This window comes from Heterocephalus glaber, unplaced genomic scaffold (genome assembly GCF_053883595.1).
Source record: "Heterocephalus glaber isolate CG9 unplaced genomic scaffold, H.glaber_assembly_v1.0 deba00001572, whole genome shotgun sequence".
In the NCBI taxonomy this organism is placed as follows: domain Eukaryota; kingdom Metazoa; phylum Chordata; class Mammalia; order Rodentia; family Bathyergidae; genus Heterocephalus; species Heterocephalus glaber.
Genome location: NW_028258357.1, coordinates 23,255,885 through 23,283,337, shown reverse-complemented (window position 1 = coordinate 23,283,337; position 27,453 = coordinate 23,255,885). Strand labels below are relative to the sequence as shown.

The 27,453-nt window shown below is 56.4% G+C and overlaps 1 protein-coding gene and 1 long non-coding RNA gene across 7 annotated transcripts in view; both read right to left on the bottom strand.

Annotated features, from left to right (window-relative positions):
* Nucleotides 1-27,453, bottom strand: part of Abtb3 (ankyrin repeat and BTB domain containing 3) — a 168,190-nt gene that overhangs the window by 25,255 nt on the left and 115,482 nt on the right. For 5 of the 6 annotated variants that reach the window (XM_087192771.1, XM_087192772.1, XM_087192769.1 and 2 more), the window contains exon 4: nt 17,808-17,960. In XM_087192771.1, coding sequence (XP_087048897.1) covers nt 17,808-17,960 — 153 coding nt within the window. Of the gene's footprint in view, nt 1-17,807; nt 17,961-18,035; nt 26,677-27,453 lie in introns of those variants that run through there. The other variant, XM_021258361.2, reaches the window with a different exon arrangement.
* On the bottom strand, nt 1,344-7,947 carry LOC110349157 (uncharacterized). The gene is made up of 2 exons (XR_002394939.2): nt 6,252-7,947; nt 1,344-2,960 (listed from the first exon to the last, which is right to left on the bottom strand). It is a non-coding gene; the product is annotated as an uncharacterized LOC110349157 (long non-coding RNA).

The window sequence follows — 27,453 nt, the reverse complement described above, 5'->3', positions numbered from 1 at the left end:
GTTTTCGATTTTGTTTTTTCCTCCCTGCAGTGCAGCTGAGTCCCGGAGCCCCGAAAGCATCAGAAGTGTTTACCAGCTCCCAAGGGCCTTGATTTTAATTAGAAAGAGACAAATGGCAAGAAAATCACTGCAGCTAAGATGATGCTGATAATTTCCATCACAGGAAGTTGACGTTTACTGCACACTCACTCTTGCAACCTAGGCCCTTCCTGTGTATGCACTACACCCATGAGCTGAGTGCTACTGAAAGCCCACTCTGGAGATGAGGAAACTGAGTCACAGCACAGGTTAAGGGCTGAGCAGAGGACCCGACACCCCACCCACCCCTCCATCCTGCCCACACGCCCCACACCCAATCCCAACTTGACCTCATTGTGCTGAGGTCCCACAGCCCGTCCCAAACGGAGCGTTAGGAAGCCCAGACTGTCTGACTCCTCCTCGTCATCAGCGGCCACCCGCCAGGCACTCAGGCCAGACTTGGGCCCCATGCCCTGTCCCTCTGCCGGCCCTGCTCTGCCACCCCAGTCCCAAATCCACCACTGCTCCCGCCTCCATGTTCCCGGTCCTCAGCCCAGGGTGGCTGCGGGCCCGGACGTGAGAGCCTCAGAGTTCTCTCGAGCTCCTCCCTCTCTGCAGCCAAATCGTCTCCACGAGGTGGGGGAGCTCTGGACGTGGCCACAGAATGGGTCAGGCTCCGTGGGGCCCCTGACGGCTTCCAGGGGCCCGAAGAAGAAGCCGCTCCGCACCTCTGCCCTGCGGGCCTAGCCCAGCTCCTGCCCCTCCACAGCCTGTGCCCGCAGCCCGGAGCCCGGAGCCCTTCCTGGCTCTGCAGAGCGGCTCCTCCCTTCCCCTCCAGGCAAGCGGGTGCTCGGCCACCACAGTGCCCTCTTTACCCTCCTGTCCCTCCACCCCACCTCCCTGCCAGTCTCGCCCGGCTCTGCCACGGCACCATTCACAGTTCTATTTTTTTCATTTACTTTTTTTGGTTTGTTTGGTTTTTTGAGGCAGAGTCTCCCTTTATAGCCCAGGCTGGCCTCGGACTCACAGAGATCCACTTGCCTCAGCCTCCTGAGTGTGCCACCACGCCTGGCTTTTTTGTTTACTTTTTAAAAGCTGGTTTCCTCCACCAGCCTCTCCTTCTCCTGGGCCTGGGCCACACTGGCCACTCTGTTGTTGCTGAGACAGTGGAGTTGTGACCGATGGACAGGATGTGGTCACTACCATTCATTCTTTAAAAAAGCAGCTGATTTATTGTGATTGACCACTAACACTGTATATGTTTATGGTGTGCTGTGTGATGTTTGGAAATGCATATGGCTTGTGGAATACAAGACAACGTGTGCATTATCCCGAAAGCTTATTGTTTATTTGTGGTGAGAACACTTCAGATCTACTCTCAGCAATTTCCAGGGTACAAAGTAACCACAGTACCCGTGCCCTACCACTGATCTCTTGAATTTCTTCCTCCTGCCTAACTGGAAATTTGCAGGCTTTGACCAACATCTCTCTGGTCCCCCTCCCCATGGCCAGGGCCTGGTGACCACATCCTACTCTTTCCACCATCTCAGCCCTTTCAGATTCCACATACAAGGCAGTCCACGTGGTATTTATCTTTCTGTTCCTGGCTTATTTTACTTAACATAGCGTCCTCCAGGTTCATCGATGCTCTCTTGAGTGACAGGGATTCCTTTTAAATGGCAGCACATGTGTAAGAGCCATGCTGTCTTTGTCCATTCATTAGCAGGTGGACAGCTGGGTTGATTTCGTATCTTGGTTATCTTGGCTATTCTGGACAGGGTTTCAGTGACACACGACATCTCCTCCATTCACTGATTTTGTGGCCTTTGGATATGTGCCCAGCGGCAGGATTGCTGGATCCGATAGTACTCTATTTATATTTTAGTTTTTGAGGACCCTCCCTAATGCTTCCCGTGTGGTTGTCCTATTTTGTGTTCTCAGAAACAGTAGGCAAGGATCCCCTTTTTTCACACCCTTGCTGATACTTAACCTTTTTTTTGGTACTGGGGATCGAACTCTGGACCTTGTGCTTTCGAGGCAGGTGGTAGAACCACTGAGCTAAATCCCCGCCCTGATACTTATCTTTTTGACAGCAGCTATTCCATCAATGGAAGCTGATATCTTCCTGTGGTTTTTTTTTCGGTAATGGGGCTCAAACTCAGGACCTTGTGCTTGTGAGGCAGGCGAGGTGCCACTGAGCTACATCCCTGGCCCTTCCTGTGGTTTTAATTTCTTCTCCCTGAGGATTAGTGCTGTGGAGCATTTTTCATACACACGTTAGCTGTTTCTGTGCCTCCTTTTGAGCCATGTCTATTCAGGTCCTTGGCTCATTTTTAAACTGAGTGATTTACTGTCCTGCTTTGAATTGAGTTCCTGCCGCATTTTGGGTAGGAACCCTGCAGATGTGTGTTTGCGAGCATCTTCTCCCATTCTGTAGGCTGTCCCTTCACCCTGGTGATGTTTCCTTTGCTGTACTTTTGAATTCAGCGCAATCCCACTTGTCTTTTTTTGCTTTGGAGACACAGCCAAGAAATCACTGAAAATCAATGTCATGGAGCTTTTCGTCTACACATTTTTAAAGCAGTTTTATAGTTTCAGTCCTATGTTTAAGTCTTGAATTCATTTTGAGTTGGTGTTTGTATACGGTGTGAAGTACGGGTCCACTCTCATTCCTCTGGATGTCCATGTCCACTTTTCCCAGCACCACGTACTGAAGAGCCTCTTTCCCTGCTGGAGCATCCTGGTGCCATTCATTCCAAAGAGCAGGCGCAGGAAACCCCAGTTCATCAGAACTCCTGGGACACACAGAGTAAATAAAGGCTGTTGCTCCTGAACTTTACACGGAGGCAGGCAAGCAGACCAAGGTGGGTAGGAAACATCTTCCATTAAAGTCTGTGAAAGCATGGTTGTGGGTCCAGCCTGGTTTGTTGGAAAAAGTAACTCTGAAAAAGAAGGAAAATTCCTGCAAAGCCAGCTCAGGGCTTTATCTCTTCTCTGTCTCCTCTGCTGGCAGCCAGCAGCTCCCCATGGCCTGAGCCAGTGAGTGTGCCCTCCTGTGTGCTCGCCTTATTCATGCGGAAAAGCCGGTCATCTGGGGCTTCACCAGGAGGTGACTGACCCCCCCCCCATGGTTCTCCCTGGAGTGGCTTCCAGCAACGCGATAAAAACCCGATCAATTCAAGCAAGCAGGTGGCAACTGAGGTGGTGAATTTCTCAGGTGCCCGGGTCCCAAGAGGCTGGCTCAATGTCTCCCACTGCAGAGAGAGATGTCTGCAGAGGGCTTGCCCCCAGTCCAGCCACAAATCCAAGCCAGCCACACCGGACACCTTTGTGCATCCGGTACCCTCCAATGCTACACACCAGTTAAGGCCCAAGCCTGTGTCTCACTGGCAGATTCAAACCCCAGAGCTGCTGAGCGGCTGTGAGGTCTTCTCTCCTGGACAGTGAGCTTGGTAACAGTCTGTACTCCTCGCCTGAATGAGAGGCCACGCATAGCGCCTAACAGAGCACGGCTCCGGCACACAGCTCTCCCAGACCTGGAGACCTCCTATCATGACCGTCAATTACAGAGCAAAACCAGCCTGCACGAAGGACAGGCACGTGTGGGAGAGGCAGAAGCAGACGGACTTCAGGACAGTCAGTCAAAGTGTGACCCGAGCCTCAGAGAGACACAGGTCTAACAGAGCTCACCTCCCCAGGGCGCCTGGGCAGCGGGAGGCCCCGCTCCTGAGAGGTTGCTGCCTGGCTAGCAGGGCTCTGCCCGCAATTGTAGGTGACAACGGGGCTGGGGACAGAGTCAGTACGAGGCCAGCACAGCTCTGCAGTGCTCCGCAGGCGAGGAGAGGCGCCCACAGGTGCATGGGCAGCGGGCGGCAGTAGGCGGCCCAGGGCTCCAGGACCAACCCGGACCCCATGGACTCCCCGTCCTGGGCTCTGCCCCGGGGTCCCACAGCCACAGTCAGCAGCGAGCCACCCCTCGAGGTGCTCTCCTGCATGCCAGCCTCGGCGAGGAGCTGTTCCTGGCCTTGGTGGATCTCGCCTGGAAGGAGGTCAGCGCTTCTGTTATTATTTGCCGCATTCCCTGGCCACGGCCTGCATGCCTGACACCACAGCCTGTGCCCTCACAAGGCAGCAGAGGTGGAGCCCAAACCCACGTTCACATCTGCTTCTTACTCGCCATGGGAACTTGGGGGGGCAACAGCCGCTCCCGGCCGCAGTTCCCCCACCTACGAGACAGCCCATGACACGGCCTCCTGTCACTTTCTGTGTCGAGGTCAAAGAGAACACACGGGGACAGTGCTGCACAGGGTGGGGCCTTCCTGGCTGCCAGCCGAGTGCCCGAGTGCTCTCCGGAGCCCAAGCCACACCCGGCCCAGGTTCCTGGCACAGGGCAGACCCTGAAAGCAAGCGCTGGGGTGCGGCTCTCACAGGCTCGGGGCTCAGAGCCCAGGTAGCCCAACTCTGGCTTCCACCCCGACCAGAGCCAAAGGCGGGCCCCACGGCAGAGACAAGGTGACAGGGGCTGGCTTTCCTGGGCTCTTCACCCCACTTCGTGACGCGCATCTGCTCGAGGCCCCGTCCTCTGCCCCAGTGCTCAGGGCAGGCCACCCCTCCTACACGCAGGCCCGGTGTGGACGGGGCTGGCTGCAGCCAGCGCCTGGCGGCCCCATCTCCAGGCTGTCCCCGGGAAGGTGGGCGAGCAGCTCTTCTGCAGGGACCCGGAGTGGCCCACGCTCCCGGGCACGGCCACAAGGCTGGGGACGACGCTTCAATGCTCCGACTCTTCAAGAGGCAGGCGTCACTCTCTGCTGCTCACAGGCCACACACTCTCAGCTGTGACTCACTCTGTCCCAGCCTGGGGTCTGGAAGCAAGCAGGTGTTGCTGTGCTCTAATAAAACTTTACTTCGAAATCCAAGAGGCTGACAGGGGTCACTTTGCCGGCACCTGCTCTGGAGCAATACCAGGCGACAAGATGGGAGGAGGCTGCGTCCCCAGATGGTGCCACAGCCCCCATAGCCCGCGCTGGCCGATCTGTCACCCGAGTGACAGAGCCGTCACAGCTCAGTGCGATACTGCAGAGTCCCGCTGCAACCGACCGCCACTCCCTCACACGGGCCGGGCCTGGAGACAGCAGCCCTTGCAGCTCCTCTCCTGGTAGGCATGTGCCAGGCCCCTCGGCGCATCCCTAACTTCCCATCTTTGGCTCTGGGTGAGGACAGCAGGCAGCGAGCCATCAAGGCTGGCAGGGCCGCGAAACGAGGGGCTCTTTGTGGCTCCCAGGGTCAGGCGTGCAACACCGGGCCCTGGGTGCACCCCCAGGACTCTGGGCTGGGGTGCAGGTGTGCGCTGGCAAGGGGCAGGGACAAGGCCAAGGCCACTGCCTTGTGCTTCTGCTTCAAAGCAGCCCAGGGCCCTGCAGAGCCGGCCCTGCGGCAGAGGCGGGAGGGAAGTGTGGAGGGGAAAGCAGCCGGCGGGTACAGAGGCGCGAGGCAGACCCAGGCTGGAGCCCCCCGTGTGTGGAATGGCCTGAGCCCGAAAGCCTCGGCTGGGGCAGGCCCGCCCAGCTCTCCCTGCTGTCCCACGTCCAGCCCCAGCCATGCGATTCTGGCTCTGGGGGCATCTGCCCCGGACCCTGGACAAGGTGAAATGGGGTAGGCTCTAGTACCACAAAGGGAAGAAGTCTTCATTAGGCCAGGCATGGTGGTGCACACCTGGAATGCCAGCTACTCTGGAGGCTGAGTCAGGAGGATCACAAGTTGGAGGCCAGCCTGGGCAACTGAGGGCCTGTCTCAAAATAAAAAAGGCTGGGGAGATGGCTTGGGGGGCAGAGTGCTTGGCTGGCATGGGCAAGCCTCTGGGTTCCATGCCCGCATCACAATAAGAAAGAAAAACAGAGTTTCATTAATTCATTCCAATTGCTTATTCCACATCAAGCACTGTGCTAACTCTGAGTGCTTCCACACCAGAAATGTTTTATTGGCTCTCAAATAACGGCAAACACTTTTGTAGCACCTACTATGTGCCCGGAATGATTCTAACTTTACACACCCCCATTTTTGTGTATTACTGTTGCCTATACCTTTATGTGAATGAGTGTTTATGTGTCACACATGCGCATAAAAATACACTCATTCACATACATCCTCTTACTGAATCCTTTCTTTGAGCCTACAAAATTTATCTTCAGTTTTGAGGAGAGGAAGTCCCAGCCCCGAGAGGCTGAGGAACTTACTGGAGGTCGCACAGTGGGGTTCGGAGCCGGGATGGAGCCCAGGCCGGCAGCTGCTGGGCCTCTCCGACCAACCGACCACGCCCTTCTGCTCGGCTGCTCTGCCTGCTGAGACTGCGACAGCCAGTACCACCTGGGCTAGTGGTTACCAGACGCCGGGTACGGGCTGAGTCCAGGGAAGACAAGCTCCCAGCCGCGGCCTCCGGTCTGAAGCAGCTCTGCGGCCTCCTTCTCAACCACTTCCGGTTCCCCTCCGGCTGGCCACACCCACGCCCTCCCTTTCCGGCCGTACCCCGCGTGCCCTCCCTCTGCCCTCGCCCCGTCTGGCTTTCCTCTGAGGCGCGTGGGAGAGACAAGTACTGTTTCCCAGCTCCTGATGTGCAGAGCCAGAATGACAGCCTGAAAGAGCCCTCCACCCAACTCCCTGGCTTCTTGACATCAAGAAACAGGAAGCCTCGGCAGGTGTGGTCTGCACACCTGTCAGCCCAGCACTCTGGGAGGCTGAGGCGGGACACAGCACGTTTCAGCCCAGTCTGTGCAACCTAAAGTTAGGGAGACCTTGTCTCAAAATGTAAGAATTTAAAATAGGACTGAGGATGCAGCTCGTCACGAAGACCAGGGTTCCATCCCCAGTACTGCAAAACACAAACAAAACAAAAAACCTCCCCCGACCCTCGGAAAACCAAAAACCTGCAAGCCCAAGATCTGACTAAGTGATGAGTCGCAGACGTGCGTGGGAACAAAAGCCTGCACTTCCTCTAAGAACCTGGCGATGGATACCTGGAGGTTTGGCTGACCCAGGCCTGTGACTGTCACCAGGGCTGATCCTGACGCTCGGGTGTCACACTGGGCCAGTGCTGCCAGCCTGGAGAGGCCAGGGTGCTGCCAAATCCGCTGCAATGCCCCACTGCATCAAAGAACCACCAGCTCCAAATGTCAGTGGTGCTAAGGTGGAGAAACCCGGCATCATTTCTTATACATCAAGCAGTTCCCCTTACAGGACTCCGTAAGTGTGATGAGAAAACGGTGGCTTTGGAAATGAATCGTGAATGGCACTGTCCCCCAGCACACCTCCCTACCGCAGCCTTAGCCAAGTCTCCTCACAGCTTCCTGCCTTGAAACTGATGCTCTTTTCTTTTCTTTTGCATGGTAAAAAAGATTAGCAAATTGAGAGTGCTCTGTGCTGAGGTAAGTCACGCTGAAATCTCCGTGCACCTTTCTAAGACAGAAAAAAATTCTCCAATTGCAGTACATAGAACATGCAAGGCTGGCGGAGTTCCTGGGAGGAATCTTGGTCCACAATTGTGCCCACCCAAGTGCAGAGAAGAACCCGCTCATGAAACCGGCCCTGGATGGGGAAAAGCAAAGCCCCGCCTTGCCAACCCTTTCTGCTTTGGAGAGAAGTCCTGGGCTTCAAACCCTGACTTCTCAGGACTCAGCCCGGTACTGGCACAGAGCCACTGCCTTGCCTCTCCCCAAAGACAGAAATTCTAGCTCTGCTCAGAGATGTTCAAAATGATTGATCTCAAAATCAAGGGCTGCAAACCCCTCACGAGGAAGGAACCGGTGTGCTAATGTCTGAGTAGGTTGTCATGATGTTTTGCATAGAAAATGATGAAGCAGCATTCTAGATCTCTCCCTTCACCATCACAGCTTATTTTTTAAAAGAGTGAAAAATATGATCTTCATATAGGGAAATACTCACCCTGATTAAGGATGCAAGCTCTTAACGCGTCTCTTCCAACAGAGACTGTTTGTCATCCTTATCTTCCTCCTGTATTGTTGCAGGACTCACATTTTTAGCTGGCACATGGCTGCTTAGATAGACTACATTTCCCAGGCTGCCTTGCTGTCATGTATGGTCACCTGAGCATGTTCTGGCCAATGGGATGTGAGAAGGAGTGCTGTGTGCAATCTCTGTGCCTGCCTTCCCCTTCTACTTTCCCCATAACACTAGTTAGATGTCGTGCTGGGTGGGGCCATGCGGAGGAAGGTGCCAACCAAGGGACAGCAGAGCAACACGCAGGAGAGTGCCCGAGTCCTGACCTCATGGAGAGCTGCTAGAGCCCAGGACTGCTTGTGCCTGGATGGTTGGTCCAAGCCGTGGTATCCTGCCTGTCTGTTGCAGCTAACAAATCTGTATGCTAAGCGGACCCTTCCACACACGCCATCTAAATTTAAAGCAGTTCATGAAGCTTTATTTAAGCTAGCATTTCCTAAATTTGTTGAGTCACTTAACACTTTTGTAATGCTTAGTCATAATTTGCTTAATGCTTATAAAAAGCCCAGAACTGGCCTTCTGAACGTGCTGTTGCAAATACTAAGTAGATAGCTTTACCGTTGATGAATTATAGGCACACATAAAATACACGCTCATCACCCAACCAAGATGAGAAAATAAAGCCGTGCAAACACACAAGTCCCATCCTCGGGCTCCATCTGGTCCTCTACCTTCCTGCGAGGACCCTGGAATCTGACATCTACCATGCACGCTTTGGTGTATACACATCCGCCAAAAAATGTCTACACACTTCAGGAAAAGAAAAATAATACATTCTGAAAGCGATGGCCACCACTTTGAGCACCTCTTGCAGTTGTAGAGGCTGAAGATAACTTGTATTAATCTCATGATGTTTCCATAAATTTAGTATTGAAGTATTTACACAAGTTTTTCTTTTCCTGATGTATACTTTTTGTGCACTCTGTATATATGAATTCATAAATATCTATGGGCTTTTTTACACATTGGCAAACTTCACATAAATGTTAGCAGACTACATAAATCCTTCTCAGAAGCTTGCATTTCTCTTTTGTACAGAATTTGGGAGTTAGCCACGTAGAAACATGTAGATTCTAGTTCATTTATTCCCACTGTTACTCAGCTTTCCAGGCAGTGAACGTTTATTTTCCAGGCCGTAACTTGTTTATCCGTTCACCCAGGGGCACACAGCGTGTTCTCTGTTTTGCTGTTGTAAACAGCACCTGTAAACACCTCGCCCATGCCTCCTTATCTCCACATGGAAGTGCTTCTCCAGGGACAGACTTGAGAGCAGAATGGTATGTTTCAAGTTCACCAGGAAGTGGATTCCAGGTCCCCTCCTGCGGTGCCTGAGACTTCTCACTACTCCCGTCTTGGCCCAACTGGAATTAGCAGACGAATCTTCCCCGTCCGCTGGCGTGAAATGTATACTTTGGTGCACTTCGAATCTGCATTTCCAGTGTCACCAGTACCACGGATTTCTCACTTATTTCTTGGCCACATATTTCTAATTGTGCGTTTGTTTCCTCCTCACAGGGAGATCTGGCATGGGCCAAAGCTGGGGAGGGCACAGGGATTCCAAAGAGGAGCGGCACTTGTGGCCAATGCAGCTGCCTCAGCCGTGGGCCCAAGGCAAAGTGAGGTTCACAAACCACTCGGAGCCCACCCGGAGCCACCTTTCTAGAGAGAGCACGGGCTTGGGATGGGGTCCTGCTCTCCACGGCCCAGAGCTCCGGGTTCCTCGGGATGAAGAGGGAAAGACAGCCCCTCATGGGGTGGGGGAGACCCAGGACCAGGTCATCTCAGACACAAGGGAGGACTCGAGTTCAAGTTGCTCTTACTTCCCTCACTGCCTCCGTGACTTAGTCTCCCCTGAAAGTCAGAATGTCCCTGCCACTTTGCACAGCTAATGTCTGACTCCAAAACTGAACAATTTCCACAGCTGGAAAACACTGGGGCTCATCCCACTGGTGGGGTAGCGTACCTGGGAGAACAGCACACACACAGGGTGTGGTGATGCTGTGGCGTCCCCAGGATGGGCCCTGCTCCCTCAGGGAGACCCAAGGCACCTTCGCATGGAGCTTTTTGTGGTGAGGACATGGCTTTGTGGAAAGATGCGGTTCCAGCAGAACCCAGATGTTATCTAGAGCTCAAGAGGTTTGCCAGGTGAGTCAGGAGCACATTGGGTGAAAATCAAGCAGAATCAACACTGGGCCCAGAAAGAAAAGATGAAAACCACACCCATCCCTGTCCCCAGGACAGCAGACCCCGCACCCTCAGACAGGCAGCCCCAGCTTGGACACGCGACCCACTGCCACGGAAGATGTGGCTCAGTGTCGCCATTGGCACCAACTGTGCTTCTGTTTTCCATTTAACACTTTGGAACCTCTGGATGGAGTCCAAGCATTGGCAAACTGTCTGCCACCTGCCATCTGCTTCCAGCCTCTCCTGGCTGCTCTTCCGAGTGCACTTCGTGGGGTACTAATGTGCCTGCTGCTGGCCGGTGCCTCTTTTCAGCCCACATCCCTTCTGGTGTCGCAGCATTGCCCTCTGGCGACCCCACTCCACCTCACTGTCCTCGGTGCCTGCTGCCTCATCTGCTTGGTACTGACTTTCGGGACCTGGGCTGTGAGCCGACTGTGGAGGTGACGGCCTTGCTGGGTCGGTTTCTTCCCGAATGTTCTCTGCCCCCCCGCAGCTCCCCTGGCCATTGGGGCCACGAGTGTGGTCTGCACACATCTGTCCTCACCTCCCGCCCACTCCCCCTTAGTGGCTCTACTGCTGCTGCTGGGGGTGGGCTGGGGACTCCAGCCAACCAGGGCCACCATCACCTCATGCCTCAGAGAAAAGGCAAGGCCTGTCACACAGCTGGGACAGTGGCTCCCAAGCCGGTCACCTGGCTGATTCTCCTCCTGCACTCAGAGGACTGACCCCTCAATGATGGCAGAAGGTGTGAGCCACCTTGGACCTCTGGTGGGGCTGTGGGCCGTCTCCCAGGTGGTCACTACTTCTGTAGCTCAGGCTGGTCTTGAGCTCAGTGATCCTCCAGCCTCAGCCTCCTGAGTGCACCACCACGCCTGGCAACTACTGCTTCTCATGCACCTGACTTCTCTCATGCCAGAGTGAGGCAAAACTGTAGTATTTGATGGAAGAGCTGATCCTCACGGTGCTGAGGGGATGGAGCAAAGACAATGGCCACTCGTCCACCTGCATTACCGTGATGTAAGCATTATGCCACAGGGCTCATGTGAATTATCTCTAATCCTGCCGACGGCCTCACCAAGTGGTTTATTATTGTTATCATTTTACTGATCCAGAAACTGAGGCCTAGAGGGGTGAGCAGCATGGCCAGGGTCACACAGGGAGTAAGTGGTCCAGCCTGGATTTGAATCCCGGCAGCCTGGCCACAAGGCCTGTGTTCCTAGCTAAGGAGAGGCCAGGCAGGGAGAAGCTTGCTCGGCACCCTCTACTGGGAGGGACACTAACATTTCCAAGCCAAAACCATCGATGCTTCTGTGCAGGCCACAGAGCGTCCTGGGGAAAGCATCCCTTGCTGGACAAACTCCCAACCCAGAAACCTCAGGGTCAACCTTTGTTTTCTTTCCCCAGATGCTGGGGATGGAGCCCAGGGCCCCACGGCCACCGCCTGGCTCAGAGTCAGGGTTCTTTGACAAGACATGAAGGACCCTGTGGCCGAATGTGGCCCCGCTCTGGGCTCTGCAGCTGCACTGGTCCTTTCTGCTCCCTGGTGTCCCAGCCCACAAGGTCTCCTCTGCAGGGACCTGTTTCTCGGGGCTCCTGCTTCTCTGCAGGATACGGATGAGATGGTGCCTCCGTGGATTTCTGGACCTCCCCACCCACCTCCAGCCCAGCATGCAGTAGGCGCCATGCAGGCCTTTGCTGAGCGCCTGGTGCCAAGCCAGCTCTTGGGCAGGCTGTGTGGCCTGTCCCTGACCCTGCTGGAGGAGGACAGCTGCCACAGATTGCCCAATCGGGGAGAGGGCATTCGGGTTCCAGGAGGCACTAATGTACTGACCTCTTCTGGGGGCAGCAGCTCTGGGCAGTCGTAGTAGGTGGGCAGCGAGGCCAGTGATGGCCCCTGGAGCAGAAGGGGGGCCAGACAAGCCCAGGAACCGGAAACACACCAGGGCACACAGGGACAAGGACATGCAAGGGGAGTGGGGGCAGCAGCTGAGGGCTGAGGAGCCCTCTAGGCCACAGAGCTGTCATGGCTGGCCAGGGGCCCAGCTCTGCAGGCAACCTTCTGAGGGCAGAACGGGGTGGGCCAAGGCTGGGGTTCGGGGGTCTACACAACGTGACAAGGGAACCTGCTGTGTTGGATGTGTCCTGTGCTGCTCTTCTCCCACCCTAGGTTTCTCCATCAGCCCTGAGTCCCCAAGATGTGGATGTCCCGGTAAAGCAGGAGCTCGGCAGTGCCCCCTTCCCTGCAGCCGTCGGAAGCCGCCCTTACGTTCCTCCACTGCTGGCCGCTTCCTTCCCTGGTCATCTTGGATCCACGGCAGCATCTTGCCCTCTGTCACGCCTGTTTGCTGCCTGCATCTTCTGGTGGATGGCATGTCCTGAGGACTCAGTTTCCCCAAGGCCAGTGAGGTGTCTGCAGCCGTGGATGCAGCGAGCCCTGGTGGGAGCCTCCGATGTGACTGCATCTGCCCCGCACACGTACAGGCTGCTCCTCGGCACTGTCCCCTGCATGGCACTGCACAGCCATGCTCGCAGCACGCACACTGTACCGGGTGAGCCACCCAGAGCCAGTGGTGGGTACAGGGAGGACATGCTGGCTTCTACGCAAATGTGACACCTTTCTGTCTAAGGGGCTTAGCATCCTCCAGCTTTGTTATCTGGGGGGCCTTGGAACCAGCACCCCCTTACTCTGGCCTGGAGCCCCCTATTGAGACCACTCCCAAAGGCGCACATGTGCTCTGTGGCTGGTGGCCACCCACGCCCCACAAACTGTTGAAGGAACCTGAACTGCTGCCATCCCTGTCACCGGGAGTTTCAGGACAGGGCTCCCTGTGTCACCTTCACCTCAGAACTCAGTCAGGCCCACACCAAACAGATCCCAAAGCCCAGCGCCTAGCAGAGCGCCTGGGAGCTGGGAAGGACTGGCAGCAGCAGCCAAGGTGGTGTGACTCGTTCAGTTCCACCCTGCCTGCCTGTGGTGCCCTGGTCCACGAAGCACAGGTGCCTCTCACCTTGCAAACATGGTCGCATGGTTTGTCCTCAATGAGAAATCCAAAGTAGAAATAAATTAGAGAGCAAAATAAATGATGGACCACAGGAAGCGGGGACAGATATTTTGCAAAAGGGAGGGGACCAAGAGATGGGGGGGAAGGGGATGGAAAGATAGTTAAGATGTGGATGAGCATGCACCAGTTCCCTGCAATGAATGTGATCATTAGGTATCGCCAATATGCACTCATAAAAATAAAAATTCAAAAGAGGCTAAACCGAGCCGTGTGGATAAGGAAAGTGACCTGGCCAGGTCACCCACTGCAGAGCAGCAGACTAGAAGGGGGCTTTGTGTGGGGCGGGCATGTAGTAGGGACCCAGGAAACACAGCAGAGGGGCAGAGGCCTGGATGTGCTGGCCCGGGTCCCTGTCCTGTGCCTTCGCCACCCAAGCCCTTCCTTTGTGGACAGCTCAAAAGCTGGTTTGCAACATTTGCACACAGACGCTATGTTCTGGAAAGAGCACAGGGTTCTAATGCCCTCAGGTCTCGTGAAGGTGCCACCTATCAGCTACGAGGGCATCTGGTCACACCCTTCTACCTCTATCTAACAGCCCCTCCAGAGCAGAAAAGCCACCTCCCACCAACGGAGGAAAGTAGCAGCCCTTATCTTGGTATTTCTGAAGCACTGCAGAAGCAATAATTAAGAAAACACGTGAGGCTGCCAAGGAGTATTAACTGCTCTTTCCTCCCTCCACTTCCCCCATCCCTCTCTTCTGGAAAAGTGAGCAGGAGGAAGAAAAGGGCTGCCTTGGCCCAAGACCCGAGGCTTTCACGAAGGAAGAACAAAGCGGTCACCATGGGCACAGGAGCAGCTGGGCGTGGAGAGGCACTGCTCTCTGAATACCTGATCACCGTGGTGAGGCCTTGCTGCAGCTGGGTAGAGACAAAAGCCAGCTCCCGCTGCGGCTGGCCAAGGTCACTGAGAACCCACAGTGGCACAGTGCGGACGCGGGAGCCTGGCGAGGTGCCCCTTCCTGGTGGGGTCCCGGCTGCCTCCCTGCAGGAAACCTCAGCCAGCTGGCAGGCAATGAACCAGGCCAGTGGCACCAGCATCCAGCCGTCAACACCGTGTTCCTGCACCGTCAGGGGCCCTCGAACCTCACCCTCTCAGGCTGTTCCTATGTAGATGGGGCCTCAGCGCTGACTCTGAGCTGGGAGCCACCTGGCAACCCGAGGACCTATGTGGTGGACGAACTAACTTGGAATGCTGGCTGAACCGAGTCAGCGTGGAAGACCCGCCTGAGGATTGCTGCCAGCGGTATAAAAGGAGAACTGGAGGGGAAGATCCGAGGCTGTTGGTTTTCCTGGGGAGGCTTGGTTTTCCTAGTGGGAACTCGGCTGTTCTCACTGTGAGAGGAGCTCGGGTCCTAGCCGTCACCAGGAATGGCTGCTGTTCTCCTTGGCACAAATCCTTCATCCCATGGGTGCGGGCTTTCTAGCTTCTGCTGCTGGCCTTTGGGACCCTCCACATGCACTTGCATGAGACATCGCCGTGGGCTCTGGGCCTCTGGCTGGACTCGTGGGGACACTGCCTTGGGCTCTAGGCTTTCAAATGCCAGACTTGTGCAGGACACTGCTGTGGGATCCAGGCCCTTGACTGGATCCTTCGGGTCTCTCACGTGTGGACAGATCTCCTGCACTCCTCTGCATCTGACTTTTTGGGTGAATATTATAAAATAATCCTATAAATTATGTGTCTTGTATTCAATCTATTCCCTTGCAAGCCCTGACTACAGCAATCGGAACGGTACCTTGACCCTTCGGATCTGTGAAATGGGGTGACAGCCTGCCATGCACAGCATGGGACAGTGACTGTGGGACACAGGGTAGGTCAACTGGGCTCCTTGCTGGGCAGAGCTTCTCTGATATGGAGACAGCAGTTTCCGTCCTAGTGAGCAAGACTGGAAGATGCATGGAGAGACGGGTACACGGAGTTATCGGGTGGAAGGGGAGGCGCGCGTTTTCATGTACTGATTTCCTCTAGTTAATAGAACCGGTCTCGCCCTTGTTATTTAGGAAAACTAGTGGGATACTACACAGAGCTGGTGATGGTGGGGAGGAACACGCGTGAATCCAAAGCCGTGAATGCTCAAATCCCCATGTGGAAGACTTTGCACATAACCTGTGCAATCCACCTGCACACTGTAAATCACTGCAGAGTACTTGCAATACCTAATTTGTTGCAAATGCTCTGTAAATAGTTGTTATACTGTATCATGTAGGGAATAATGACCAAGTCTATACTTAATCAATACAGAAACAAATTTTTTTAAAAAAATCTGTGATTCACAGTTAGTTGAATTTATGGACCAAGAACCTGCAGCTATGGGGGGCTGATTGTATTTTAGTTATTTCTTTGGAAATTATCTCCAAATGTGATTAAGATGTGGCTGGAACAACTGACAAGTACAGCTCTATAGATGCATGGTCATTCGGGGGACAAATGCATCGAGGATGGAGGAGACACGCGACTCAGAGCCCAGGGTTTCGGATGGAGCTGGCCTCTGGGCCTTGGGTCTCTCTCCACATCCCACTCACACCCAAGTGCCAGCACTGAGACATCCTTGCTGTGACTGCTGGAGTGACACCACGGGTCACCAGACCACACCCTGCACTGCTGGAGACTCGCGTCTGGAATTGTGAAGAGGAACAGATCCGCCCCGAAGAGGGTCACAGAGGCCTGTCCAGTCTGGGGCGGGGACAGGATAAGTGTGCAGCTGCCTTCGGTATCCCCAAGGGACAGGTTCCAGGCCTGCAGCAGATTTGGGGATTCCTTGATGTGCAGTTGGGCAGAGTTCATGTCAACTACATGTGCCCGACAGCCTCGGCTGTGGCACTGACACAATGCACACACTATGTAAACAGCTGTCACACTGTACTGGTTAAGGGACAAGGACAGGGCTAATGTGTGTGCATGCTCTGTTAGCACCCAGTTAGACCCACGTGGCCTGGGTGTGCCAGTGCTCCTGGCCCTGCTGCTGGACACTGTGTGTGTCTGGGAGCCTCCGATGCTCTCGGGGCCTTGGTTTGCTCCTCTGTGCAGCCAGCAGCACCACTTTTCTGGACACCAAGGTCCACCTCGCGCCTCCTCAGAGGAAGGTCAAAGGCCTTCCGACCACAAAGCCCTTCCCTGCATGCCCCGTGCCTCTGCAGGGGCGTGGAGACATCCTGAGCCCTTATGTCCTTGCGGCTATGGTCTGTGCAGGTGTGTCAGGTTCCCGAGCTCACCTGGAGCGTGCACGGACCTCTACTCCTATCTCCATGTTCCTCGTGGGGAGACCAAGGCCCAGAGAGGTTAGCGAGCTTGGCCAGGAGCACAGCCGACTGACCAGAGCGCGGCGTCTGGACCCGGGCAATGGGGTCTGGAGGCACCCACTCTTTCAGCTGAGGGGCTTCGTGACAGCTCAGCCGAGGAGGAGCGCTGTCACTTTGGTGTTCAGGACACACCCCACTTCCCCTGCCCCTCAGCAGTCCGGCCTTATGATGGAGGCGAGCTAGGGCAGCCAGCACACCCAGGGATGAGCTGAGGTGGGCAGAGGCCGAGCCCCTGGGATCTCCTCCCCGAACCCCTGCTGCCGGCTGCCCCACCCATGCTGTCCTAACCGAAAGGCGACGCTAACCTGTGGCTGTAGGAGGGACGGAAGGAGACGGCTCAGGGTACAAACATCTCCCTGCTGCGAAACCTGGAACACGCAGTTGCGTGATAAATGGCTGCCCTCAGCCTCCCTGAGACCCGGTGCTCTTCTAGGGGCAGGGGAAGTCCTGGTGGCACAGCCACACGCTGCCTAGCCAGACACCCGCAGGCGAGAGCCCGGGAGCTAGAGCAAGGGCCCAGGGGTCTGGGCATTTCTGATGCAGTCTCCCTGGCATGGTACTTAACCTATCTGTGCCTCAGTTTCCCCATCTTTGACGTGGGCACACTAACACCTGCTTCACGGGGCTTGGGGGTCAGACATCAATCAGTCCATGGGAAGGGACTCTGCCGGGCTGTGGCAGACACTGGCAGAGCTGGCATCAGGACCCAGCGTGTGCTGCGTTCCACACCCTCCCCCACGGCTCCCTGGCCAGGGTGGGATGCGCTGGGGAGGTCAGGGGAGCACTTTCGACCCGTGGGGTGCAGGGAGTCGACTGATGGCAGGGACCCGGAAGACAGCCCGGGAGTTGGGAAAGTGCAGCCCATGCGTGTGCACACACGGACGCGGGGACACGGCACCCGGGGCCAGGCAGGACTCCCGAGGAGCGTGACGTCTACTGCTCTCCGGGCACAGCCCCAGCTGTGAGCAGGGGCTCCCCAGACCCCTCACCCCCAGCAGCCAGCGGGCACAGGGCGCCTGGTACAGCAAGCTGCGCTCTGCTCCCAGACCACCGGGGGGCAGCGTCACCGGAAGGAGGACCAGGACGGCCACCCACGGGGAGCAGCCGATAGCCCCGCGGACCCTGGGGGCGGCGACTTGGGGACGTCACCCGCCCCCCCCCCGCGTCCGCCCCCCGCCCCCCCTCCGCGCGATGCAGGACGTGCGACCCCCTCCCCCCGCCGCCCCGTCCCTACCGGAGCTGGCGCGGCTCGCAGTCCACGCCGGGCAGCAGCAGCCGGGCCGCCTGGCGGACGTCGTCGCTGTCCATGGAGAAGCTGCGGCGGTGGCCGGCGTGCGCCACGGCGACCCGGATCCACTCCATCAGCGGCGGCAGCACGAGGAAGGGCCTGGGGGGACACGGGGGTGAGGATGATGCGCCGGGGACCCGCCCCGTTCCCGGCCCCCTCTCGCCCTGTCCCTGCCTCGGGACCCCGCAGGCCGGCGACAGTCTCCCCAGGCAGCCCGGGCCGGCCGGCGACCCGGGGGCAGGCTCCGTGCCATCGCTGTTGCGGGGCCTCGATCTCCTCATGTGGGGACCGGGACAGCGAGTGACAGGCACTCCTGGCCCCCGCGGCTTGGGAGGCGATGTGGCACTTGGAGCACAGGGGCACAGAGCAAGCCGGCTGCTCGCTGGGCGCCCAATCCCAAGAGCCCCGGTGTCCCTCCCACCTGGCCAAGGCACCTAGCCAAGTCCACAGGGGCCTCTCCGAGCCCAGACAGCAGCAAGCTCGGCCAGGGGCCGTGGTCTCCCCAAGGTCTGGAACCTCAGTTCCGGGCTGTGGCCTTGAGCTTGTTGCAGGCTAGAGTGCACTGCAGCCCGAGCCCAGCCTGCATGGGGCAGCAGCTCCCAGTCCTCCGCCAGTGCACAGCTCCCCCGGCTTCGGGGCAGTGTTGGAGGCAGCAGAGGGGCCACCTGGACACAGGTCCCATCCTGGGGTTCTGGGCGGGAAAGCAGTGGTCGTTTTACAGGCCTCCAGGTGAGTTTAAGGCCCCTCAGAATTGGGGGGGTTATGGTGCAGATCCCACCTCACCCCCAGGTCCTGGCCGGGTATGGGAGAAGCAGATGTGCATTTCTAGAGAAAATTTCTCTTCCAAAGTCAGGGGCAGGGATGGGGAGGGGCATTAAAATGCAGTTCCGGGCCACTCCAGAGATGTAGACAGCGAAGAGTCCAAGGCCTCTACTTTAATAAACAGACCCTACCTGTGACTCTGACTTAAGGGGAGCAGGGCCCACACTTTGAGCAACGCACTATGGAGGCCATTCTGGGCCTGGGCCAGAGCGAGGCACGAGAATCTGGTCCAAGGCAACCAGGCTCCTGGATTCCAGGCCTCCCGAAGTCTGAGCTTCCACGTGACGTTTACCGTAAGCAGCGACATAGGCGCGTGTCTGTCTCCGTAACCCCATTCCACATCTCACCCATGTGCCTCGGACCCACCTTGGAGCTAGGTGTGTGGGTCCCCATTTCCCAGAAAGCAGACCTATGTTTACTGAGGGTAAGGAGCCAGAGGACAGGGTGAGGAGAACTGGTGTCTGACGAAGGCTGTGGGGCCACAGCCTCAGCCCTGTGCCTCAGCCCTGTGTGACACTGATGATCTCTGGTCATTTCCTAGGATGCACCAGGCACCCCAGGGAGCCATCTGGGAAGGCTCAGCCCAGGCTGTGGGGTGCAGGCCTCCAGCCCTTTAAAAACCCCAAGCCACACTTCACATCCCACACGGCCTCTGCTTCTCCCAGAACCTCTGCCCCGCCTCTCGGCCCCACGATGCCAGTCAGCACACAGACCCCAGGAGGACAGAGACCTGCCTGCTGGGCTTGCTGCTCCTGCCGCAGCCCTGGAACAGTGACTGGCAGGTGTAGGCACCAGTACTTGCTCGCCAAATAGACTGAGACACCAGTTTCTTCCCTGTGAAGCTAATGCGATCAGGTGTTGGGGCCCGTGGACCTGGGGGGGGCAGTGGCTTCCTCAGCCTGGCGCGTCACCTAAACTGAATCGGGCACTCAATAAACACACACATGCTGGCTTGAAATTGAATTGGATCGGACTGTCTCAGGTGAAGCAGGGCTTATTTTTGTCACTGTCTTTGTCAGCCTTGGAAAGGAGCCTCAGGTGGCCGAGACTCCCCCAGGTTGTCCTCAGAGGTGCCTTCTCTTTCTGTGGCTTAGTGGCCCCAAGCACAGCCCCAGCCCCAGGGCCTGGCAGGCTGTACTGCTGTCACAGTGCTGCCCTTGGCTACTGCCTTGACGTCCCAGGCCTGGGGCAGCAGCGGTGCCTGATAAATATCAGAGGGGCAAGGACCTTGTGCAGTCTCCCGAGGCCTCGGTGACCAGGACTGCTGGCTCCCCCCAAACCCAGGAGTCCGGCTTCTCCTGGGATTTTCTCTGTACCTCTTCTCTCCTTTCAACGTCTCCTTCTTGTCATCACTCTGACCTTAATCGTTTATAAGACCATGGATTCTTTGGTAGCAACTCATTAAAAAAAATCTTATCTTGCCTGCTCAGAGAGGAGAATAGCATTGTCTGTGATGTATTCTTTGGAAGAGTAGGAGATGGGAAGGAATTCTAGGCCTTGAGTCAAGGAGAGGGTGCAGAATGCTCAGGAAAAACATAGATGGCCCTTTCCTTATAGATTTTTTAGGGGAACATTCCTCCCCTGGTGCCTACTGCGTTCTGAAGTTGTTCACATTGACTGCAACCCAGAAGCAGCCGAGTGGCTCACAGTTTAGCCAGGTTACAACTGGGGTGGGGCCCGGGCACCTGCATTCTGGGAATTCTGGGACAAGCCAGGTTTGTTAGCCCTGGTGAGTGGCTGGGATGCACAGAGGGAGGGAGGTGGCCGACTCAAACAGGGTAGCCAGCACTTAAATCCCCGCATCAAGAGAGGTGCCGGGAGGGGAGTGTGTTGGACTAACAGTCAACCTGGAACACTGGCTGAACTGAGTCAGTGTGGTTCTGGGCGTGGAAGACCTGCCCGAGGACTGCTGCCAATGCATAAAAGGAGAACTGGAGGGAAGACTGGATGCTGCTGGTTTTCCCCGGAGGCTTGCCAAGGCTGTTCTCATCATCAGAGGAGCTCAGGTCCTCGCTGTTGCCGGGATGGCTGCTGTTCTCCTCAGGGGAGCTCTGGTCTTTGAAGCCTTGAGTGTTGCTTCGTGGCTCCAGTGCAGTCCCTCAGCTGGTGGCACAAATCCTTCACTGCTTTCTAAGCACAGGTTTTCTAAGCTTCCACCCCTCGCTGGCCTTTGGGCCTTCCTGGGCAGATCCTCCATACGGACTTTCGAGAGACATCGCCATGGGCTCTGGGCCTTCAGGTGGACTTGCGTGGGACACTGCTGTGGGGTCCAGGCCCTCGGCTGGATTCCGGGTCTCTCGTGTGTGGGCAGATCTCCCGCACTCCTCTGCACTTGAATTTTTGGGTGAGTATATAAAATAATCCTATAAATTATGTGTCCTGTATTAAATCTATTCCCTTGCAAACCCTGACCACATCAGGGAGAGAGGGTCTAGGTGGGCTTTGGCAGGGTCCAGCTGGCAAGTCAGCTCAGAAGGGCTGTTGTGCCCAGATTCAAGTGGCATATGGAGGAATGTGAGGGATCCTGAGAGGGCTGGTGGATGAACAACAACAGCTAGGCACTGTGGGCCTTCCCCACAGCTTGCTGTCGGACTCTGGCTCTGGCTTGTAAGTGTTTGGACCTTGGTATCTTCACCTGTGAAGTGGGTTTGGATCAGGCGGTCTATTTCAGGTTTCCAAGCCATTTCTGTAAACAGACAGCTAGCAAATACGTTAGACTTTCCAGACCAGACAGTCCCTGCTGCAAGTACGTGGGTCTGCCATTGAGAAGGCAGCTCTAGGCCACACCTCAATGAATGAGCATGGCTGCGTGCCAATAAATCTTTATTGACAAATCAAATGGTTGGTTATACTTGACCAATGTTGGTTTGTTTGGTTCCTACCAAATAGGATACTTAATATTCTTTGATTCTATTGGAACAGCCAGTTGCCTGGTAGCTTGGAAAGGGCCTGATGTGTGGTCCAGGGAAGATTCGGATAGAAATTTTGGGAAGGTTAGGGGCTAGGATCTTCTCACAGAAAAGGTTAGAGTGCCTCTCCAAAGTTTATGTTAAAAATTCCCTAAGCAACAGCGTTCAGGGTGTGGCCCTGGGGAAAAGGGTCACGATGCGGATCAGGAGGAGGAGAGTGCTCTCTCACCCTTCTACCTCTCTGCCACCTGAGGACACCACTTCCCTCCCTCTCGAGGACACAGCCCACGGCACCATCTTGGAAGAAGAGGGCAGCCTTCACCAGACACCAGCCCTGCTGGGTCTCGACTGGACGCAGAACCCTTGTTTGTAGGTTACCCAGGCTCAGGAGTCTTATTATAGCAGCAAAAATGGACACAGTGTAGCACTGAACGACATATTTAAATGGCCGTGCCTGTTTTCTGACTGGAAAAATGGGGAGTGTGACAGAAATTCCTTCAGAAGATGTGGCTGGCTGAAAGATGGCCCCCAAAGGTCGCAGCCTCATCCTGGACTTGTGTCTGAGCCGACAGAACTTACTCTGCACATGTGACTGAGGTAAGAATCTCGAAGAGATGACCCCATGTTATACGGTGGGTCATACATCCCATCACTCGGACCCTAGTGGGAGAAGCAGGAAGGCCCAGGAGGAAGTAGGACGTGTACCACAGAGGCTGGAAGTGCAGGAAGAAGGCGGCTCGGGCCAAGGACCAGGGGCCTCTGGAGCTGCACAGGCAGGAAGCGGATCCTCCCGGGTGCCCCCTGAAGGAGACAGCCCTACGACACCCAGACTCCAGCCCGGGAGTCTCAGTTTGGATCTCTGGTGTCCAGAACTGTAAAACTGTTGTTTCAGTCTCTGGGTTTGTGGCCATGCTTGGGAGCGGCTGCAGGGAACGAGTATGGCTGTAAGGATGGATGGGGATGTGTCCATCGCCAGGTGCCTGGGACTGGGCGCTCAGCGGGGGCGGCTGTCATTCCTGGCATCACCCACTTTGTCCCAACGGCCCCCAGCCATCTCTCTGCTGGGAGGAGGAAGAGGCCGGGCCACACGGGGGACACAGAGGATGCCCTTGCCTTTCTTTCCAGATGGACTCAGACCTCTGCGGTGGTGCAACCCCTCCTTCGTAGCCCACACGGCCCTGACTTCCGTTCTTACTGTCACGTCTCTCGGGCTGGAGAGGAGTTTGGATGTTTGACTGTGGTTCAGCGAGCTCATTGTTCTGGAGACACAGGGAGGGAAGGAAAAGCCGCTGAACTGATAGCAGACAATATCCGGTGCCGGTTTCTATAGCAATACTCTGGGTACCCGCTGCATCTGTGGGCACCAGAGGTGGGTAATGGCAGGGTGAGAGGCGGCACGCTGGTTGCCATGACGACAGCCCTACGAGTGAGGTGGGGTCCTGCGGGGTCCTGCAGGAGTGGAAGGAGCCACTCTGGAGCAGCGTCTTATCAAGATGAATGCACAGAAGTCCCCTGGGAATGTGTAACATGCAGATTCCAGTTCAGGGGTTCAGGACCAGGGCCTCCCTAAGGAGATGCAGGGGAGCCTGGCTCCCCGGCCTGGGAGTGTCGAGGGCTCGAGGGCTGGGCCTCGGCTGGATGGTCCCGGAGGACACTGGGAGGAGACGCCCTACAGTGGTAGGGCCAGTACCGCACGTTATGGATCGGCTGGTTTCCTACGCGGACAGGCTCATCTTGAGCTGACGTTGCCCTGACTTCCTGAGCGCCTCCTGCTTCCAGTCCCTCTCGTCAGCCCTCGCCTGCTGCTCACGGCTGTGCCTGACCTGGGACAGGAGACTCCCATGGGAGTGGGGCTGTGCTGTTCATAATGCTTTTGTGTTCGAGGTAATGAGGGCAGACAGGCTATTGCTCGGTTCAAAGCTCTTCACAGTCACTTGTCTTAGTTCAGCTCAAATCAAAGAATCCCCCGAACCAAACCTTCCTGTGCTTCTCACCACAATGAACTCCTCTGCACGCCTCAAAGGCCCAGCACGGGCAGACCCTGCCACCTTGGACTTCACCTCCTACTGCTCTCCTCTCCTGTTCTGCTCTGGCCTCCTCGGGGATCCTCATGCATGCCAAGCTCCTGCCTCAGGGCCTTTGCACCCACCATCCTCTCTGCCTGGCAAGATCTGTCCCCAGATATCTGCCTGGCTTGCCACCTTGCTCTCTTTAGGTCTCTGCTCAGATGCTACCTCCTTTGAGAAAGCTTCCCGGACTGCCCCACTAAAATAGCACCTCGTCTGTGCCTGGTATTTCATGATCTGTGCACTTGCTCCTTTACTGCCTCCTCTGGTAGAGCGGAAGCTTGTCGAGGGCAGGCTCCGCTGGGTCTGGGGAGAGCCCTGAATGCCTGTGAGCAGTCAGATGGATGAGTGAGCGCTGCTCTGCCCCAGTTCTGCTTTTGACTCCGCAGGGGCCTCATCCTCGACCAGCTCGAAGAGAAGCACAGGCAGCTCCATGCTGGCCCGGAAGCCACTGGAGGCGAGTGGTGATGGGGTCTACAGCCAGCACCTGGGGGCAGGCGGGGAGCAGCTGGGCAACCCCAGAAGTGGGAAGGGGAAGCTTCACAAAGTGAACCAGGCGCAGGAGCTCAGCTGAGGGAATGTGGGGTGATGCGGGGACTCTGTCCGCGTGACCAGGGGAGGAGAGGTGGAGGCTGTGGGAGGAAGCCGGGAGCCGCGGTGCAGAGAAGAGCAGCCCTGTGGGCTGCAGCCTGCTCCCCTGGGACTGACCATCTCCTCAGGGCAGGGGTTTAAACCCGTCCCTGGTGTCCAGGCCAGCAGGTTGGCAGCGCCCCCACCGGATTTTCCAGGGCAGCCCCAGCTGCAAGAGGTCCTTGTCCTTGATGACCCCCGCATGCCGTCTGATCGAAGGTTTTGTCCAGTGGCTCAGGGCCCACAGTGGCCGCCAAGGAGGGGCAGGAGTGGGAGAGCCAGGCTGCCAGGAAGGGCCTGTGAGGTGTGCTCAGAACTGGCTCTGCAGACGGAGGGACGAGGGCCTTGGCAGGACAGTGGGGCTGTGGATGCTGAGGCACGCTTCGCCCATCTGCTGCTTGTTTCGCCCACGTCCTGCTGCCCAGTACCCGGGTGCCGTGTGAGGGTGGATTCGGTGGAAGAGACTCATGGGAGCTGAAGGGCTCGGGCCAGCCTGGCAGTGTGACAATCCGGCTTCCTGCTGCTGGTGCCTTGGCCACCTTCCTGGGCAGCCCTGGACCTGGCCGGCGAGTCCTGCCCAGACTCCTCGAGTGCGGGGAAGAGGGCAGGCTGGGTTTCTCACACACGGGGAAAATATGACACAGATCACAAAGGTGAAATCGGAATTATGAAAAACCAAACCACCGGATAAACCCTCCTGGGCCCTCGGAGTCTTCCTGCTGTAGACCTGGCCAAGTGCACATGCGCTGCAGTCGGCCCAGAGCAACCTTGCTGCTGCTCTTGGACCTCGGTGACAGCTGGTCCCCACCCAATCCCCAGGGCCGCCCCAGCTCCACCCGCCACTCCCTGCATGACAGGTGAATCTCGGGCCTCTCTGGAGTCAGTCTCCCCCTCTCCAGCTCGCCAGGTGCCTGAGCTTTAATCTCAGAGGAGGCTGGAGGCCCAGCGGGGCCACTCTGAGTCCCTTCCCTCGGGGCTAGTGCCCCGAGATCTTGGGCCTCAAGCCGACCACTCTCCGGATGCTGCAGTCATGCCACCACAGGTGGTTTTGAAAGAGCAGCAATTCACAAATTGGAAGCAACTCAAAGGACCAGCAGCCTGGGAACCATGAGGCAAACTGCAGTGTATTCGGAAGATGGGATATGGTGCAGTCATTAAAAATGATGTATGTGACTGCTCCACATCAGGGCCAGGAAATGCTTGATATACAAAAGAAATATACAATTATCTACACACAGTGTGGAGATTTTAAAAGTCCTCCCCCGATCTGTATTAAAAAGGCAAGAAAATGAACTAAATGCTAATTTTGGTACCTCTGGGGTTAATTTTCCTTCCTCTATTTTCTTTTCTATATTTTCCAAAATTAGAAAAGGAGCACATACGTGTTTCCAGAAAACAGACCACAGCAGCATAAAACTTGAATTTGTAACACCTCGTATTATAGCTGTGAAAAGATTTGGAGAGTAAACTGGAGGAGGGAGGATGTGGCTGAATCAATAAAACCCAGAACTGCAGCTGCCCAGCGCCGAGGCTGCCTCATGAGCCCCTCCGTTCCGCCCCCTGCAGGAGCCGGGTCTGGGGGCAGAAAGAGAAGAGGGCCCTGTGCCTGCCCCTCTGCTCTGGGCAGATTCTCACTTGGCTCATTTTCTATCTCCCCGGGTGATCATGGGCCCTGGGCATCAAAGCAGAGGCCCGCAAAGGGCTGCCGGTTCGGGGCAGCAGGAGAGAGCCCCGTCCCGCTCCTGAGGGGGGAGGAAAAGTGAGTCCTCCCCCACGTGCACACGGATGGTGCGTGCATCCTGGGGCTCCCACGTCACTCCCTGCTCCCACCCTCTGCTGCTGTGTCCCAGATGGATCTGTCCCCACCCCCGGGGTGCAGCTGGGTCAGCGGGAGGGGACGACGTGCAGCCCTCCTGGGAGAGCTGAGTGCCCATGGGACAGACGGGAACCAGGGCCCTGGACCACAGTGCCTGCCTCCAGCGTCTGGCACTCAGGGACTCGGCTCTGTGACCTGGCAGCCCTCACCTCACCTCACACGTGGGTGTCCTTGTGTCCTTGTGTCCCCACCCTGCACATGTGGGAGGGCAGCAGAGGACAGCAGGAGGGGGGTTGAAGCTCCCTGTCCCACCCCAGCCCTGGTCTCGGTGACTGCTGCAGGCCCATTTCCTCTTGCACACTTCTAACCCCCAAGGCCCTGCACCACTGGCTCCGGCCTGGCAGCTACTGGGCAGGACGCTCAGGACAGTGGTGCTTTACCAAGCCCTATGTGAGCATTTCAGAATCTGGTTAAGCAGGCGCAGGCCGGCACGCTCCCTGAGGGCCAGTCCGGCCCCCCCAGTCCCACTGTGGCCCTTCCCCCAATGCCGCCGCCCGGTCCCCTGGTGTCCAGCTGCTGAGCAGCTGATCTTATCCAACTGAAGAGTTCACTGCCTTCCCTCACCGCCCCACCCCCCAGCCAGAGCTGTCCCTCCCCCAGGTCCCTCCCTAGCCGAGGGCTGACACAGTCCTGGTGCCTCTCCTCTGTGCCCTTTCCCCATCCAAGATGGTGACAATGACAATACTGACCTCATGGGGTCCTCAAGAGAGGGATGGGATCAGTCCTTGCAAAGTACCATGGGAGGTGAATCCTCCCACGTGCAGGAACTCAACAAACATTGTTCAACCATTACCACGTGTACAAGGCACTTCCTGCACCAATGAATGAATGAATAACTGATTAAATGTTTAATAATAAAAAAATTAAAACCCAAAAAGCTCAAGTACCATTGAGGTAAAGATTTAAAAGGCAGGCTCTGTGGGTGTGCTCTCTAGGAGGCTGAGGCAGGAGGGTCGCAAGTTAAAGTTCAGGGGTAAGTTCCGGGGTTCTAATGCACAACACAGAGACTACGGTTAATAGTAATGCATTGACTATTTCAAATTGGCAAAGGAGAAGATTCTAAATGTCCTCACCACAAAGAAGTAGCAGCTATTTGAGATGATGGATATGTTAATTAGCCTGAGCAGCGCCTCCCATTGTGCCCTTCGGATGGGATGTGTGTGGTTGTCGCCTGTCAATTAAAACAGCATCAGAGGCAGAGTCCCTGCTCAGCTATGCAGATCTCCTGGAGGTGAGCGTTTCTCAGAGGTTTAGCTGCTGCTCAGTCAGAAGCAGTGATCTGACTGTGG